The sequence below is a fragment of the Chiloscyllium plagiosum genome, unplaced genomic scaffold, assembly GCF_037043375.1.
Source record: "Chiloscyllium plagiosum isolate Xiang-an unplaced genomic scaffold, Cpla_swu_hap1 HiC_scaffold_25, whole genome shotgun sequence".
Taxonomy (NCBI): Eukaryota; Metazoa; Chordata; class Chondrichthyes; order Orectolobiformes; family Hemiscylliidae; genus Chiloscyllium; species Chiloscyllium plagiosum.
This window is the reverse complement of record NW_028270163.1, coordinates 23,699,332-23,714,738: the sequence shown is the minus strand read 5'-3', so window position 1 is coordinate 23,714,738 and position 15,407 is coordinate 23,699,332. Positions and strand designations below refer to the sequence as shown.

At 45.1% G+C, this 15,407-nt stretch overlaps 1 protein-coding gene across 2 annotated transcripts in view; it reads left to right on the top strand.

Annotated features, from left to right (window-relative positions):
• The window catches only part of LOC122562059 (bMERB domain-containing protein 1-like), a 74,307-nt gene that overhangs the window by 34,616 nt on the left and 24,284 nt on the right, over nt 1–15,407 (top strand). For both annotated transcript variants that reach the window (XM_088000502.1, XM_043714528.2), the window contains exons 5-6: nt 131–245; nt 1,918–1,991. In XM_088000502.1, the coding sequence (XP_087856628.1) occupies nt 131–245; nt 1,918–1,991 (189 nt within the window). The remainder of the gene's footprint in view (nt 1–130; nt 246–1,917; nt 1,992–15,407) is intronic.

Sequence of the window (15,407 nt, the reverse complement as noted above, 5' to 3'; positions counted from 1 at the left end):
AGGCATCAAAATGAAGACATTGCTAGTCAGTATGACTCAGCTGTTTCTGGAAGAGTGCAGTGAGATTTTTAAAAATATCACCTTTTTCTATAAACACTGACTTAACTGACATTCTCATTTGTAAATCTAGATAAAGACAAATCAAATGAAGATAAACAGAAGGAAGAAGAATTGTTGCAACAGATACACAAGCTGGTCGAGACAAGGGATTTTCTCGTGGATGATGTTGAATTTGAAAGACTGAGGTACAGAATCTTTACTTCAACAAGCTTCTGAAATAACTTCCAATGCAGGATCAAGGATCTGAGGCTTGAATTATTGAATGTGATATCTTTGTAGATGTGTTGATAATCCTGAACTTGGTGAACCACTAGCCAAATTGTTCCAGAACAGCTACAATACTGACATATCTGTATACCTGACAATATGGAATATTACCCAGGTATGTCCTGTACATAAAAAACAGGCCAAATCCAACCCGGTTAATTATCACCCCATCAGTGTACTCTCGATTATCTGTAAAGTGATGGAAAGTGTCATGAAAAGTGCTATCAAGCAGCACCTGCTGAGCAATAACCTGCTCAATGATGCCTAGTTTGGGTTCCGCCAGGGCCACTCAGCTCCTGACCTCATTACAGCCTTAGTTCAAACATGGACAAAACAACAGAATCCAAGAGGCGAGGTGAGAGTGACAGCTCTTGACGTCAAGGCCACAACTGACTGAATGTAGCATCAAGAGGCTCTAACAAATCGCGGGGGTTCATTGATAGTAATACCATTGAGTATCACTGCCTGGGAGTCAGTGGGAATCAGAGGAAAACCCTCCACTGCTTGTATTCATATCTGATATATAAGAAGATGGTCGTGGTTATTGGTGGTCAGTCATCTCTGCAGGTGTTTCTCAGGGTAGTGTCCTAGCCCTAACCATCATCAGCTACTTCATCAATGACCTTCCCTCCATCATAAGGTCAGAAGTGGCCATTTTCGCCAATGATTGTTCAACACCATTCATGACTCCTTACATACCTAAGCAGTCCATCTTTAAGTGCAGCAAGACCTGGATAATTTCCAGACTGAGCCTGAAAAGTATCAAGTAACATTTGGGCCAAACAAATGCCAGACAATGATTAGCACCAATAAGAGACAATCTACAACTGTCCCTTGATAGTCAGTGGCATTACCAACATTGACTCTCCCATGATTAACATCCAGGAGCTTATTATTAACATGAAACTGTATAAACACAGTGGCTACAAGAGCAGGTAAGAGGCTCGGAATACTGCAGCAAGTAACTCACCTCCTGACTTCCCAAAGTCTGTCCACTATCTACCAGGCACAAGTCAGGAGTGTGATCGGATACTCCCCACTTGTCTGGATGAGTGCAGCTCCAACAATACTCAGGAAGCTTTGACACTATCCAGAACAAAGCATCCTGCTTGAATGGCACCACATCCAGAAGCATCCATTCCGTCCATCACCGATCACTCAGGAGCAGCAGTGTGTAACTTCTACAAGACACACTGCACAAATTCTCCAAGTACTCCGAAGGCAGTACTTCCCAAACCATGACTGATTCCAACTAGAGGGACAATGGCAGCAGATATATAGGAACATCACCATCTTCAGGTTCCCCTTCAAGCCACTCACAATCATGAGTTGGAAATATTTCGTCGTTCCTTACTGTTGCTGGGTCAAAATCCTGGAACTCCCTCTTTAGTGGCACTGTGGGTCAACCCACAGCAAGTGAACTGCAGCAGTTCAAGAAGGCAGCTCACCACCACCTTCTCAATGGCAAGTAAGGATGGGAAATAAATGCTGGCCAGCCAGTGACACCCACTTCCTACAAGTGAATAAAAGAAAACAGCTATCAGATATCTGATAAATGGTGTCCACTGAATTTTGTTGCTTTTATCACAGGGAAAGAGAGGAAGACAAAGAAATGGCTGATTTCCTGCAGGCAAAATTATCAAAGGCCAGCTCCAAAAAAACAAGTAGGTTTTTAATTATCAAGCTATTGATCCATCTCTGCTGTACATTTCACCTCATTGTGGCAAAAGACACGTTCTTTAAACATCTCCAATTCCTCTGTTTTTCCACATCCCTACCCCACCATTGAACCTTTGTACTTTTGTACCATTTAACGGGTTTGTTGCATCTAATATATATATATATTAATTGATCACTGTTTCCGAATTCATCTTGGCTCATTGTAATAGTTGTACAGCAGGTTAAATAGCTGCACTGGTGAACTTCCTGCGAATATAAAAATTTGCAAGACTATACAATTCTGCCCAGAATTTTAGGCACAGGAGGAAGCAATTTCATTGTTCTGGTGTTTTGTTGTGATATCTTTTTCATTAAATTGATATTTTAATGAATTGCATATATCCTCAATGGGACCTGCACTGTATTTTTCTCTTTCTGTGAAAGCTGGTTTATGGCATCTGTGTGAGTCATATGAGAAATTGAAATGCTTCCACAACTAAATGTTTTAGTAATACTGTGTATGAAGAATGGCAAAGTAGTTTTAAACTGAAACTTATATCCTTAAAGAACAAAATATGTGGTCTGAGTTTTGCTGGTTGCAATTTGCTTGTGGTAATTTTTATGTTCTGCCATTTGCTATTGAGATTCTTAGGAAATTTAGGTGCAAGTTGATATCAGAAAATGGGTGCAAAATTGAGCATTTCAGAAATAACTTCCCAACACATGCCATCACAAGAAATTCTATTCTTGACTTTGAGAAGTGTTTTCAAAATTGAAGGAGAAATGGAGGGTATTATTGAAAGAATTGAAGATTATTGAAAGAGCAGACTGGAAATGCCTGTCACAAACAATAGCATAAGGGGAGCCAGTGACACATCAAGGGCCAGAGTTGAAAACAGCTTGGTATATAGAGTTAAAAGAGGTTTCAGAGAGAACATGAAGTGTAAGTCATGAAAATATTTAAAGACTATGACGAGGATTGTATGAACAATCCGTTAGGATCGAGAGGTGAAGACCTAGTGGTATTATCACTGTTAATCTAGAGACCCACGTAATGTTCTGGGTTCCCAGGTATGAATCCTGTAATGGCAGATGGTGGAATTTGAATTCAATAAAAATCCAGAATTAAAAGTCTAATGATAACAATGAAACTATTGTCTATTATTGGAAAAACCTATCTGGTTGATTCATGTCCATTAGGGAAGGAAACAAACATCCTTACCTGGTTTGATCTACATGTGACTCCAGACCTACAGCAATGTGGTTGACTCTTAACTGCCCTCTGGACAATTAGGGATGGGCAATCAATGTTGGCCTAACCAGTGATGCCCTCATCCCATGAGTGAATACAAAAACGTAGCCATAGTGACCATTGACATACTTTGAATTGAAGTCGCTGCCGTAATGTGGGAAACGTGGGAGCTAATTTGTGTACAGCAAATTCTCACAATATCCAATGTGATAATGACTGGATTATCTGTATTTGTAATGTTAACTGAGGGGTAGATATGTTAAAGAGATTGGGGATAATTCCCCTTTTGTTTTGCAGATAATACCATGGGATCTCTTACAGCCTTCCAATCAGATATATGTGGCTCTCCCAAAGTAACTTGGAGGTTGGCAAGGAAGACCCTGGGAGAAACAGCAGTAACAAAAACCTGAACAAAGATATTAGTGGGAAAAGGTGAATTAAGAGGAGGTGTTGCAGTGTTATGTAGATGTAGATAAGCATGTCATGAATGTGATGTGGAGTTTGAAGCTCACTTGAACTAGATATAAAGGTTTTTCAGATTTGTTCAGCATGCATAAGTAACTAGGAATAGGGAAAAAACAATAATGTGTTACAGCAGCTGAAATCATTGGCTTTGACTTTCCAGTGTACCACATAATGGGCATCCCAAGATAATTATGAAGCTTAGTTGGTTGATGTTGGAATGATAACATTGATGTTAAAAGGCTGAGAGACTTGGGTCTGTTTTCATTGGAAATAAGAAGGCTAAGGGGGGATTTGATAGAGACATACAAGATGATTAGAGGATTAGATAGGGTAGACAAAGAAAGACTTTTTCCTAGGATGATGATGTCAGCTTGTACAAGAGGGCATAACTACGAATTGAGGGGTGATAGATTTAAGACAGATGTCAGAGGCAAGTTCTTTATGCAGAGAGTGGTAAGGGTGTGGAATGCCCTACCTGCTAAGGTAGTTAACTCAGCCACATTAGGGAGATTTAAACAATCCTTAGATAAGCACATGGATGATTTTGGGATAGTGTAGGGGGCTGAGCTGAGAATAGTTCACAGGTCAGCGCAACATCGAGGGCCGAAGGGCCTGTTCTGCGCTGTATTGTTCTATGTTCTATAAAAGCACCGTGGGCAGCACGGTGGCACAGTGGTTAGCACTGCTGCCTCACCGCGTCAGAGACCCGGGTTCAATTCCCACCTCAGGCGACTGACTGTGTGGAGTTTGCACGTTCTCCCCGTGTCTGCGTGGGTTTCCTCCGGGTGCTCCGGTTTCCTCCCACAGTCACAAAGATGTGCAGGTCAGGTGAATTGGCCATGCTAAATTGCCCCTAGTGTTAGGTAAGGGGTAAATGTGGGGGTATGGGTGGGTTGCGCTTCGGCGGGTCGGTGTGGACTTGTTGGGCCGAAGGGCCTATTTCCACACTGTAATGTAATCTAATCTAATCTAAGAGCAGGAGGAGGCCATTTCAGCTCCCTGAGCCTGCTGCACCATTCAATAAGCTCACAGCCTAACTCCACTTTCCAACTGTGAAACTCTTTCCAACTTCTTAATGGAATTAAAGCAGAGAAAAAAAATACCTTGAAAATACAAACTGAACCAGAAGTGGAGTTGATTAAATAAAAATTGGAAATATTGAGAAAGACTTCCATTGCCAATGCTGTGGAGAATAAAGCATGTTGAAAATCACTAAAGAAGACTGACTGCCTGTTCCTGATCACAAGCAACTATTGCCAATCTGACTAGCTGGAATGTCTTCCTGTTTACAACCTCATGACATGACAGGATCCCAATCCCAATCCAAATCCCAGTTCCTAATCTGCCACTATAGCAGAATGTCTGCTTTTGTTCAGGAACTTGACTGAAGATGGTTGTCGAGAGTAATGTGAAAATCCTTTGTGTGGTGTGGTGACAATAATACCTGAGTAATGTTGGTCGCTACTACGCAAGCTTCTCCTCTCCTTGGTTGCCCCTCCTGTCCACTCCTGAACCTTACCAAATGTAGTGCTAGCTTCCAAACTGCCAACTACTCCAGGGATGTTGCAGTGCCGGGCGTGGGGTGTGGGCTGGTGGGGGACGTGGACCTGACAAGCGAGTTGCGGAGGGAATGGTGTGGGGAGGAATATATATCTCTCGTGGTGGGTTTGTTTGCATGTGGAGGAAGTGGCAAAGGTGATGCATGTATACGGAGGTTGGTGGCTGGAAGGTGAGGACCAGGGGGATTCTATCCTTGTTGCGTTGGGAGGGGTGGGGTTCAAGGGCAGAGATGCGGTTAGGGAAGGAGATGTGCTAGACAGCATCGTCAACCATGTGGGAAGGGAAATTGCGATCTTGGAAGTAGGAGGCCATCTTTCTAAGGTAAAATTGGTCAACCTGGAAATAGATGCGGATGAAGTGGAGGAATTGGGAATAAGGGATGGCATTTTTACAGGAGGTAGGGTGGGAGGAGGCGTAGGTAGCTGTGGGAATTGGTGGGCTTGTAGTAGATGTCCGTGGTTAGTCAGTTGCTGGAGATGGAGATGGGGAGGTCCAGGAAGGGGAGCAGGTGTCTGAGATGGTCCAGGTGAATTTGAGGTGGGGGTGTTGGTGAAGTTGATGAACTGTTCAACCTCATTGTGGGAGTACGAGGCGGCGCCGATACAGTCATCGATGTAGTGGAGGAACAGGTGGGCGATGGTGCCGGTGTAACTGCGGAAGATAGACTGTTCCACACACCTGACAAAGAGGCAGGCATAGCTGGGTCCCACGCGGGTGCCATGGCCACCCCTTTGGTTTGGAGGAAGTGAGAAGATTGCAAGGAGAAATTGTTAAGGATGAGGATCAGTTCAGCCAGGCGAATAAGGGTGTCGGTGGAAGGGCACTGGTTGGGACAGCGTGAGAGGAAGAAACAGAGGGCTTGGAGGCCTTCGTGTGGCGGTTGGATGTCTACAAGGGCTGGATGTCCATAGTGAATATGCGGCTTTGGGGGGCGGGGAAACAAAAGTCCTGGAGGATGACTAATTCTACCTTAGAAAATCACAGATGGCCTCCTCCTCCTCCTAGTTACTTATGCATGCTGAACAAATCTGAAAAACCTTGATATCTAGTTCAAGGGAGCTTCAAACTCCACATTATACTCATGACAAAGACTGCCTACCTACGTCTACATAACACTGCAACACCTCCTCCTAATTCACCTTTTCCCACTAATATCTTTGTTCAGGTTTTTGTTACTGCTGTTTTTCCCAGGGTCTTCCTTGCCAACCTTCAAGTTACTTTGGGTGGTGTCTTGAACGTTGGTGGGGAGTTCCTGGACTAAGGGAGACAGGATGGTGTCAAGGTAAGCAGAGCTGAGTTCAGTGGGACAGGAGCAGGCTGAGACACTGGGCCGACCAGGGAAGTCAGGCTTGTGAATCTTTGGTAGAAGATAGAAACGGGCGGTGTGGGGTTCACAGACAATGAGTTTGGAGGCTTCCCAATTCCTCCACCTCCACTGCATCTGTTCCTAGGATGACCAATTCCACCTCCACTGCATCTGTTCCTAGGATGACCAATTCCATCTTAGAAAATCCCAGGTGACCTCCTCTTCCAAGATCACAATTTCCCTTCTCACGTGGTTGATGATACCATCCAATGCATCTCCTCCACATCCCGCATCACCACCCTTGAACCCTACCCCTCCCAATGCAACAAGGACAGAACCCCTCAGTCCTCACCTTCTACCGCACCAACCTCTGCATACATCGCATCATCCTCTGCCACTTCCGCCACCTACAAACAGACCCCACCACAAGAGATCTATTTCCCTTCCCACCCTTACCAGTATTCTAGAGAGACTATTCCCTATGTGACTCTCTCATCAGATCCACCAGACAACACCCCACTCCCTGCACAATTCCCTGCCACCGCTGGAAGTGCAAAACCTGTGCCCACACCACTCCCCTCACCTCCATCCAAGGCCCCAAAGGATCCTTCCACATCCAACAGAAAATTACCTGTACCTCCAACAATGTCATCTACTGTATTTGTTACATCCGATGTGGTCTCCTCTACATTGAGGAGACAGGTTGCCTACCTGCAGATCATTTCAGAGAACATCTCTGGGACACCTGCACCAACCAACCCCACTGCCCCATGGCTGAACACTTCAACTCCCCCTCCCACTCCATCAAGGACACGCAGGTCCTGGGCCTCTTCCATCACCAAACCCTAACCACCCGACCGCCTGGAGGAAGAATGCCTCATATTCCGCCTTGGGACCCTGCAACCACACCAGATCAATGTGGATTTCAAAAGTTTCCTCATTTCCCCTTCCCCCACATTATTCCCAGTCCCAAGCCTCCAAATCAGCACCGCCCTCCTGACCTGTCCATCACCTTTCCCATCTATCTGCTCCACCCTCCACTCCGACCTATCACCTTCTCTCTCACCTTCATCTACCTATTGCATTCCCAGCTACATTCCCCCCTAGTCCCACCCCCCCCTCCCATTGACTTCTCAGGTCCCCAGCCCACAAGCCTCATTCCTGATGAAGGGCTTGTGCCCGAAGCGTCGATTTTCCTGCTCCTCGGATGCTGCCTGATGTTGCAGTGCAGATCCTGTTTGACAAACACAGCCTGCCCTCAGAATGGCCATGTTTGTCAGCAATAACTTAAATCTAGCCCTTTAAGTACATAATTCCTGTTGCACAGGAGTGGTTGTAATTTTGATTGCAGTGTAGCTGCCTGACATAAAGCCAGGCTTTTGCAGTGATCCTATTGTGTAACTGGAGGAGAAATCTGAGTCAGTGCACCTGACTTCAGATTGAAGTGACTCATGGAGAAGTGTTTGGAATAAAACCAGGCAGAATGACTGACCGCTATTAACTGTGATTACTGAACCATTTCTGTGCTCAAATTGAGATGATCATGTGATTTTGCTACTGAACCTGGAAAAGACAGCACAGGTTTCAAAATTAGAGACTAAAATATTATCAATTCTATCAGCTGCAATCAGAACACAGAAGGTTATACATTTCAATGAGATCCCTGTTCATGCTTTTAAACTCTAGTGAGCGCAGGTTTAGTTGCCACAATCTCTAATTAGCTCATACATCCCTTCCTAGGTAAGGAGACCAAAACTGCACACTATTCCACCAAGGTCCTGTGAAACTGTAATAAGACATCCTTGCTCCTATGCTGAAGTCCCATAGTAATGAAGACCTACATATGATTTGTCTTCCTCACTGTTTGCTGCCAAGGGTGATGTACAGGAGCACCTTTACACAACCACATTTTCTAATCTATCACCATTTCAGTAATACTCTGCCATTTTGTTTTTCTTGCCAAAGTGAATTATTTCACTATTATCTATGTTATGTTGCATATGCTATATAAATAAAACAAAAAAAGGCATACTTATTGTTGCAATCAAGGCTGGAAGAGTGTCCTATTGTTCTAGTTTCATTACTCCACAGATAACACATAAAATTGAAATAACTGCATAGAGGCCAATACCCTGTCACCAAGTCACCCTTTATCTACATGTGGAGAGTCCTTGACACTGATCCAGCTCCCTCAGAACCAGCTCTCAGAGAGAACAGGATGTTTGACATTCTTATTCTTATGTCAGCCAGGGCTCCCAGATTAACAACCCCAATCAGGGAACTCATATTGTATGAAGTCTAGCTGGCTGACCTTATTATAATCACTACAAAAATAAAAATATATCTCTGGGTTACAGACACGGCCAATAAATGCCTTAAAAATCTCATGTTTTAAATAAAAAGATTTATCAATTCATTTTCTTAATAAACACAAAATTGTTGTTTTATTATCAAAACAAACTTAGTAAAACTTACTGAATGACTGGTTAACATACAGTCAGTAATATGGAAATGAAAGTATTTATTCCGTTAAGAAATCCAAAGCACCCCCGTATTTCAGGTACGGAGAAAACATTCTCTCTGCAGAGATTCACTCTCTGGTGATTAGGGTTTTTGGCATGCATAGTCAAGTCACTAATTATGCATATTGTCCTATGGAGTCTTGACAGACACAGCTTGCTCAGGAAATGCAATAGTAAGAGCACGGTGGCACAGTGGTTAGCACTGCTGCCTCACAGCGCCAGGGACCTCGGTTCGATTCCCACCCCAGGTGACTGTCTGTCTGTGTGGAGTTTGCACATTCTCCCCCTATCTGTGTGGGTTTCCTCCAGGTGCTCCAGTCTCCTCCCACAATCCAAAGATGTGCTGGTCAGGTGAATTGGCCATGCTAAATTGCTCGTGGTGTTAGGTGCATTAGTCAGAAGGAACTGGGTCTGGGTGGGTTACTCTTTGGATGGTCGGTGTGGACTTGTTGGGCCGAAGGGCCTGTTTCCACACCATAGGGAATCTAATCTAATCTTAAATCTAAGGTCTTTCAACCGCTTTCAGGGGAAGCTATAGGTTTTCCCCTGAACTTGACAAGACGGTTCTTTTGAGAAATAGAAGCGATCAGCTGGGTAATCTTTCCTCCCAGGTTTCTTGCTCCTCAACTAATTCCAGATACCAAGATAGCCTCCATCAAGTCACTATTCAGGCAGGTCCAACAGGGTCTACAGCAGAACAAGCAGTTATCGGTAAACATGTGATTTCCTTGGAAACCTTGTTAACAAATCTCAATGTGCATAATGGCCTTTTAATGCTCTTTTCTAAAACTTGAGATAAATATTTTCTTTGCAATCCTTCAAAACGTAAGTTCTCCAAGAAAATATAAATATGAAAAGTCTTCCTAACATAATATTATACCTTTAATCTATTGAAAGCATGAAGCTTTTTCCCAAGGTAGAAGGGTCAATTATTAGGGGACACAGGTTCAAGGTGCAGAGGAGAAAGTTTAAAGGAGATGTGCAAGATAAGTCTTTCACACAAAGGGTGGGGAGTGGCCAGAATGCATTGCCAGAGGAGGTGGTGGAAGCAGACAAATAACAGCATTCAATAAGCACCTGAACAAATACATGAATAGGAAGGGAATAGAGGGATATGGATCCTGTAAGTGAAGACAGTTTTAGCATGGAAGGGCAACGTGTGTTGGCATGGGCTTGGAGGGCTGAAGGACCTGTTCCAGTGCTGTCTTGTACTTTGTTCTTTGTTCTAATGAAACATCACATGGTGCTTCACAGGAGCACTACAAAACCTATTATGATACTCAACCATATAAAGAGACATTAAGTCAGGTGACCAAAATCCTGGTTAAACAGCATTTAGGAGTGTCTTAAAGGAGGAGAGTGAAGTCGGGAGATAGAGAGGTTCACAGAGGGAATTCCAGAGCTTGGAGCTTATGCAACTGAAGAGACCACCGCCAATGGGGAACGGTTAAAATTGAGGATACACAAGACACTAGAATTGGAGAAGTGCAGAAGTCTTGGAGGATAGCAGGACTCAAGGAGATTACAGATATAGGAAGGGGTAATACTTTGCGGGGACTTGAAAACAAAGATGAGAATTTTTGAAACAAGATATTGCTTGATAGGGAGCCATTGAAGGTCAGCAAATGGTGATAGGGATTGGCATTTGGTATGAGTTGAGATCTAGGCAGCAGCGTTTTGTTGCTTATGGATGTTTAAATGTAGGAGTTGAATAAGGAGTGAGTTAATACTATATTCTTGCCTCTGTTTTATGCCATTTCAGTGGAATTTTGATGAATGGAATGTCTGCTGCATGACACTTCCAACTTTGATACAGTCTTTGGAGAGGACCACTTAACCAAGCCAAGTGGCTCTCCCATATCCACTCAGTTCCAATCTTTAATGTAAATTGATGACAAAATGAGTCCATGTACATGCTGAAAATAGGGTATGTTTTGAGAGGTGTGGCACTGGAAAAACACAGCAGGTCAGGCAGCATCCGAGGAGCAGGAGAGTTGACGTTTTCAGGCATAAGCCCTTCACCATGAATGTAGGGGGGGAAGGGGGCTGAGAGATAAGTAGGACAGTGGAGGTGGGGGTGGGGTGAAGGTAGCTGGCAAGGCAATAGGCAGATGCAGGTGGGGGGTGATAGTGATAGGTGGGATGGGAGGGTGGATCGGAAAGGTGGGAATGAAGATGGACAGGTAGGACAGTTCAAGAGGGTGGTGCTGAGTTGGAGGGTTGGATCTGGGATAAGGTGGGGGGAGGGAAGTTTAGGAAACTAGTGAAGTCAATGTTGATGCAGTGTGGCTGGAAGGTACCAAGGTGGAAGATGAGGCATTCTTCCTCCAGGTGTTGGGTGCCGTGGATTTGGCAGTGGAGGAGGCCCAGGACTTGCATGTCGCTGGTAAAGTGGGAGGGGGAGTTGAAGTGGTTGGCCACAGGGCGGTGGGGTTGTTTGGTGTGTGTGTCCCAGAGATATTCCCTGAAACACTCCACGGGTTGGTGTTCCGTCTCCCAACATACAGTAGACCACATCAAGAGCAATGGACACAATAGATGAGGTGTTTGGAGGTGCAGGAAAATCTCTGCCAGATGTGAAAGGATCCCTTGAGGCCTTGGACGGAGGTGAGGGCAAAGTGTGGGTGCAGGTTTTACCTTTGCAGCGGTAAGGGAAGCTGCCAGGAAGGTGGGTTGGTGTTGGGCGTGGACCTAATGAGGGAGTCATGGAGGGAATGGTCACTGCGGAACACAGATAGTGGTGGGGAGGGAAATATATCTCTGGTAGTGGGGTCTGATGGTAGATGGCGGAAATGGTGGAGGATAATGCACTCTATCTGGAGATTAGTGGGGTGGAAGGTAAGGGTCAATCCTTGTTGTGGTTGGAGGGATGGGGTTCAAGAGTGGAGGTGTGGTAAGTGGAGGAGATGCGATGGAGGGCATTATTGATCATGTGGGAGGGGAAATTGTAATCTTTGAAATAGGAGGGCATCTGGTATGTCCTGGAGTGGAATTGCTCCTCTTGGGAGCAGATACGGCAGAGGCGGAGGAATTGAGAGTCCCTGAAATAGATGTCCCTTTGAGACAGTCAATGGAGTTGGAAATGGTGAGGTGTAGGAAGGGGGGGGAGGTGTCTGAGATGGTTCATGTGAACCTCAGGTCAGGATGGAAGGTGTTTGTGAAGTTAGTGAACTGTTCAACCTCTTTGTGGGAGCATGATGTGACACAGATACTGTCATCAATGTAGTGGAGGAAAAGGTGGGGGATGGTGCCAGTGTAACTATGGAAGATGGACTGTTCCACGTATCCTATGGAGAGACAGGCATAGTTGGGGTCCACATGGGTGCCCATGGCTACCCCTTTGGTCTAAAGGAAGTGGGAGGATTCAAAGGAGAAGACTTGTGGGGGCTGCTGTAGTTGGTACACCACTGAAGCCAGGCGCCAACTCACAGGCATCTCGTCCTACTGCCTCCTTGACTACTACCTCACCTCCCATCACTAAACCATCATCTCGCAGACCATCCACAATCTCATCACCTCAGGGAATGTCCTACCTACAGCCTCCAAACTCATTCCCGGAATCCCACACCGCCCAGTCCTGCCTCTGATCCAAAATCCACAAATCTGACTCCCCGGTTGATCCATCGTCTCCGCCTGTTCTTGCCCGTTGAACATTTCTCCTCAAATCTCGACATCATCCTGTCCTCTTTGATCCAGGAATTCCCTGCATACATTCAGGACACCACCCACGGCCTCCACTTCCTCCATGACTTTCATTTCCCCAGCCCCAATGCCTCATCTTCACTATGGACATCCAGTCCCTATACATGTCCATATGCCATGACGAAGGCCTCCAAGCCCTCTGTTTCTTCCCTTCCCGCTGGCCGAAACAGCACCCTTCCGCAGAGACCCACATGGGCAGCTGCTATGCATGCCTCTTCATAGGATACATGGAGCAATCCTTCTTCCGCAGTTACACTGGCACCATTCACCACCTTTTCCTCCGCTGCATTGATGACTGTATCAAAGCCACCTCGTGCTCCTACGAGGAGGTTGAACAGTTCATCAACTTCGCTAAAACCTTCTACCCTGACCTTAAGTTCACCTGGACCATTTTGGACACCTCCTCCCCTTCCTCAACCTCTCTGAAGCCACCTCTGTCAACCGACTCAACACAGATATCTACTTCAAACCTACCAACTCCCACAGCTACGTGGACTACATCTTTTCCCACACCTCCTTCCTCTAAAAACATCATCCCTTATTCCCAATTCCTCTGCCTCTGCTATATCTGCTCCCAGGACCCAAGGACATCCCAGATGACCTCCTATTTCAAGTCCACAATTTTCCCTCCCACGATCAACAATGCCCTCCAGTACATCTCCTCCATGTCTCACATCTCGGCCCTTGAACCCCACCCCTCCAACCACAACAAGGTTAGAACTCCCCCGGTCCTCACTTTCCACCCCACTAATCTCCAGATATAGCACGTAATTCCCCACCATTACCACACCTACAATCAAACCCCACCACCAGAGACATATTTCCCTCCCCATTCCTATCTGCGTTCTATGACTCCCTCGTTAGGTCCACAACGTACCTTCCACATCCTCTACCTTCCCTTGCACCACCTTGTGCCCACAACTCCCCCCTCACATCTGTCCAAGGCCTCAAAGCCTTGTACATCCAAACACCTCATCTACTGTGTCTATTGCTCTCAATGTGGTCTTCTCTACATTGGAGAGACAGGACGCCAACACATGGGAACATTTCAGGGAACATCTCTGGAACAAATGCACTAAACAACTGCACCACCCTATGGCCACTCCCTCCCACTCTGCCAAGGACAGGTAAAAGTCCTGGGTCTCATCCACTGCTAATTCAAAGACACCCGATGCCTGGAGGAAGAATGCCCCATTTTCCGCCTTGGGACCTTTCAACCATACTACATCAACATCGACTTCCTAATCTCCCTTCCCCCCACCTAATCCCAGATCTAACCCCCCAACTCAGCATCGCCCTCTTGAACTGTTCTACCTGTCCATCTTCCTTCATACCTATCTGCACCCCCTGCCCTCCGACCTATCACTATCTACCCCCATCTGCATCTAATTATCGCCTTTCCAACTACCTTCCTCTTACTTATCTCATATTTATCTCTCAGTCCCCTTCACCCCCTCACATTCCTGATGAAGGGCCTATGCCCGAAACATCAACTCTCCTGCTCCCTGGATGCTGCCTGACCTGTTGTGCTTTTCCAGCACCACACATTTCGACTCTGGTCTCCAGCATCTACAGTCCTGACGTTCTCCTATGTTTTAAGAGGACCTTTCAGTTTGATTTGTTTGTTAGGGGATTTGAAACCAGCTATTTCACACCATGACAAGCACATCACTAATCAAAACTGCTATACACATTTAGTAGTCTTTAGTACTCCAATGCCAGGATAGAATGAATCTCCATGCAGAGTAACTGTTTGTATTACTGATCCTCTTGCCAGCAACCACAATTCTCTTATATTAAATGCTCTGCTCATCTAAACCATTCTTAAGTGATTTAGTAGTTCTGTCTGGGATTAAGATTAGATCTACAAAAATATTTATTTGTCTTTTTCGATGGACAACCAAATTGCTGATCACTGGAGTTTTATAGCATAGCTGTCATGTTGAGCAATCAGAGGTACTCACACAGAATGGAGGTCATCTATGAAGATTCATATGGATTTCTGAACAGAGCGTGATTCCAGGCCTCAAATGCTCAGGTAGTACACAATGAATATCTGAAAATATGCTGTGGTTCTGTGTGCTGGATCAGCACACAATGCGTTCAATGTAGGGAACCCAGATGAATGTACATACATAGAATAGGAGCAGAAGAAGACCATTCTATCCCTTGTGCTTGGTTCACCATTCAATAAGATCATGCCTGATCTGTTTGTGTTTTGGATTTCACGTTCCCAAAGATGTCCTTTGATTCCCTGGCCTAACGACAATCTGTCTACATCTGCATTAAAGATATTTAATGGCTTCGCCTCCACCACCTTCTGAGGCAGATTCCAAAGTGGCACAACTCAAAGAGTAAGACAATTCTCCTCATTTCTATCCAAAAAATGTGAGCCATAATTTTTAAACAGTTTCTCCTTGTTCTGGACTGATCCGCAAGAGGAGACATTCTTTAACTTCGATCAAGTCACCCTCTTATGCATCTAAATTCCTGTGGAAAGTAGCCCAGCCTATCCAACCTATCCTCATAAGACAACCCACCCATTCCAGGTGACAATTTAGTAAACTTCATCTGAACTGCCTCCAGTGGATTTACAGTCTTTACTAAGTTAAAA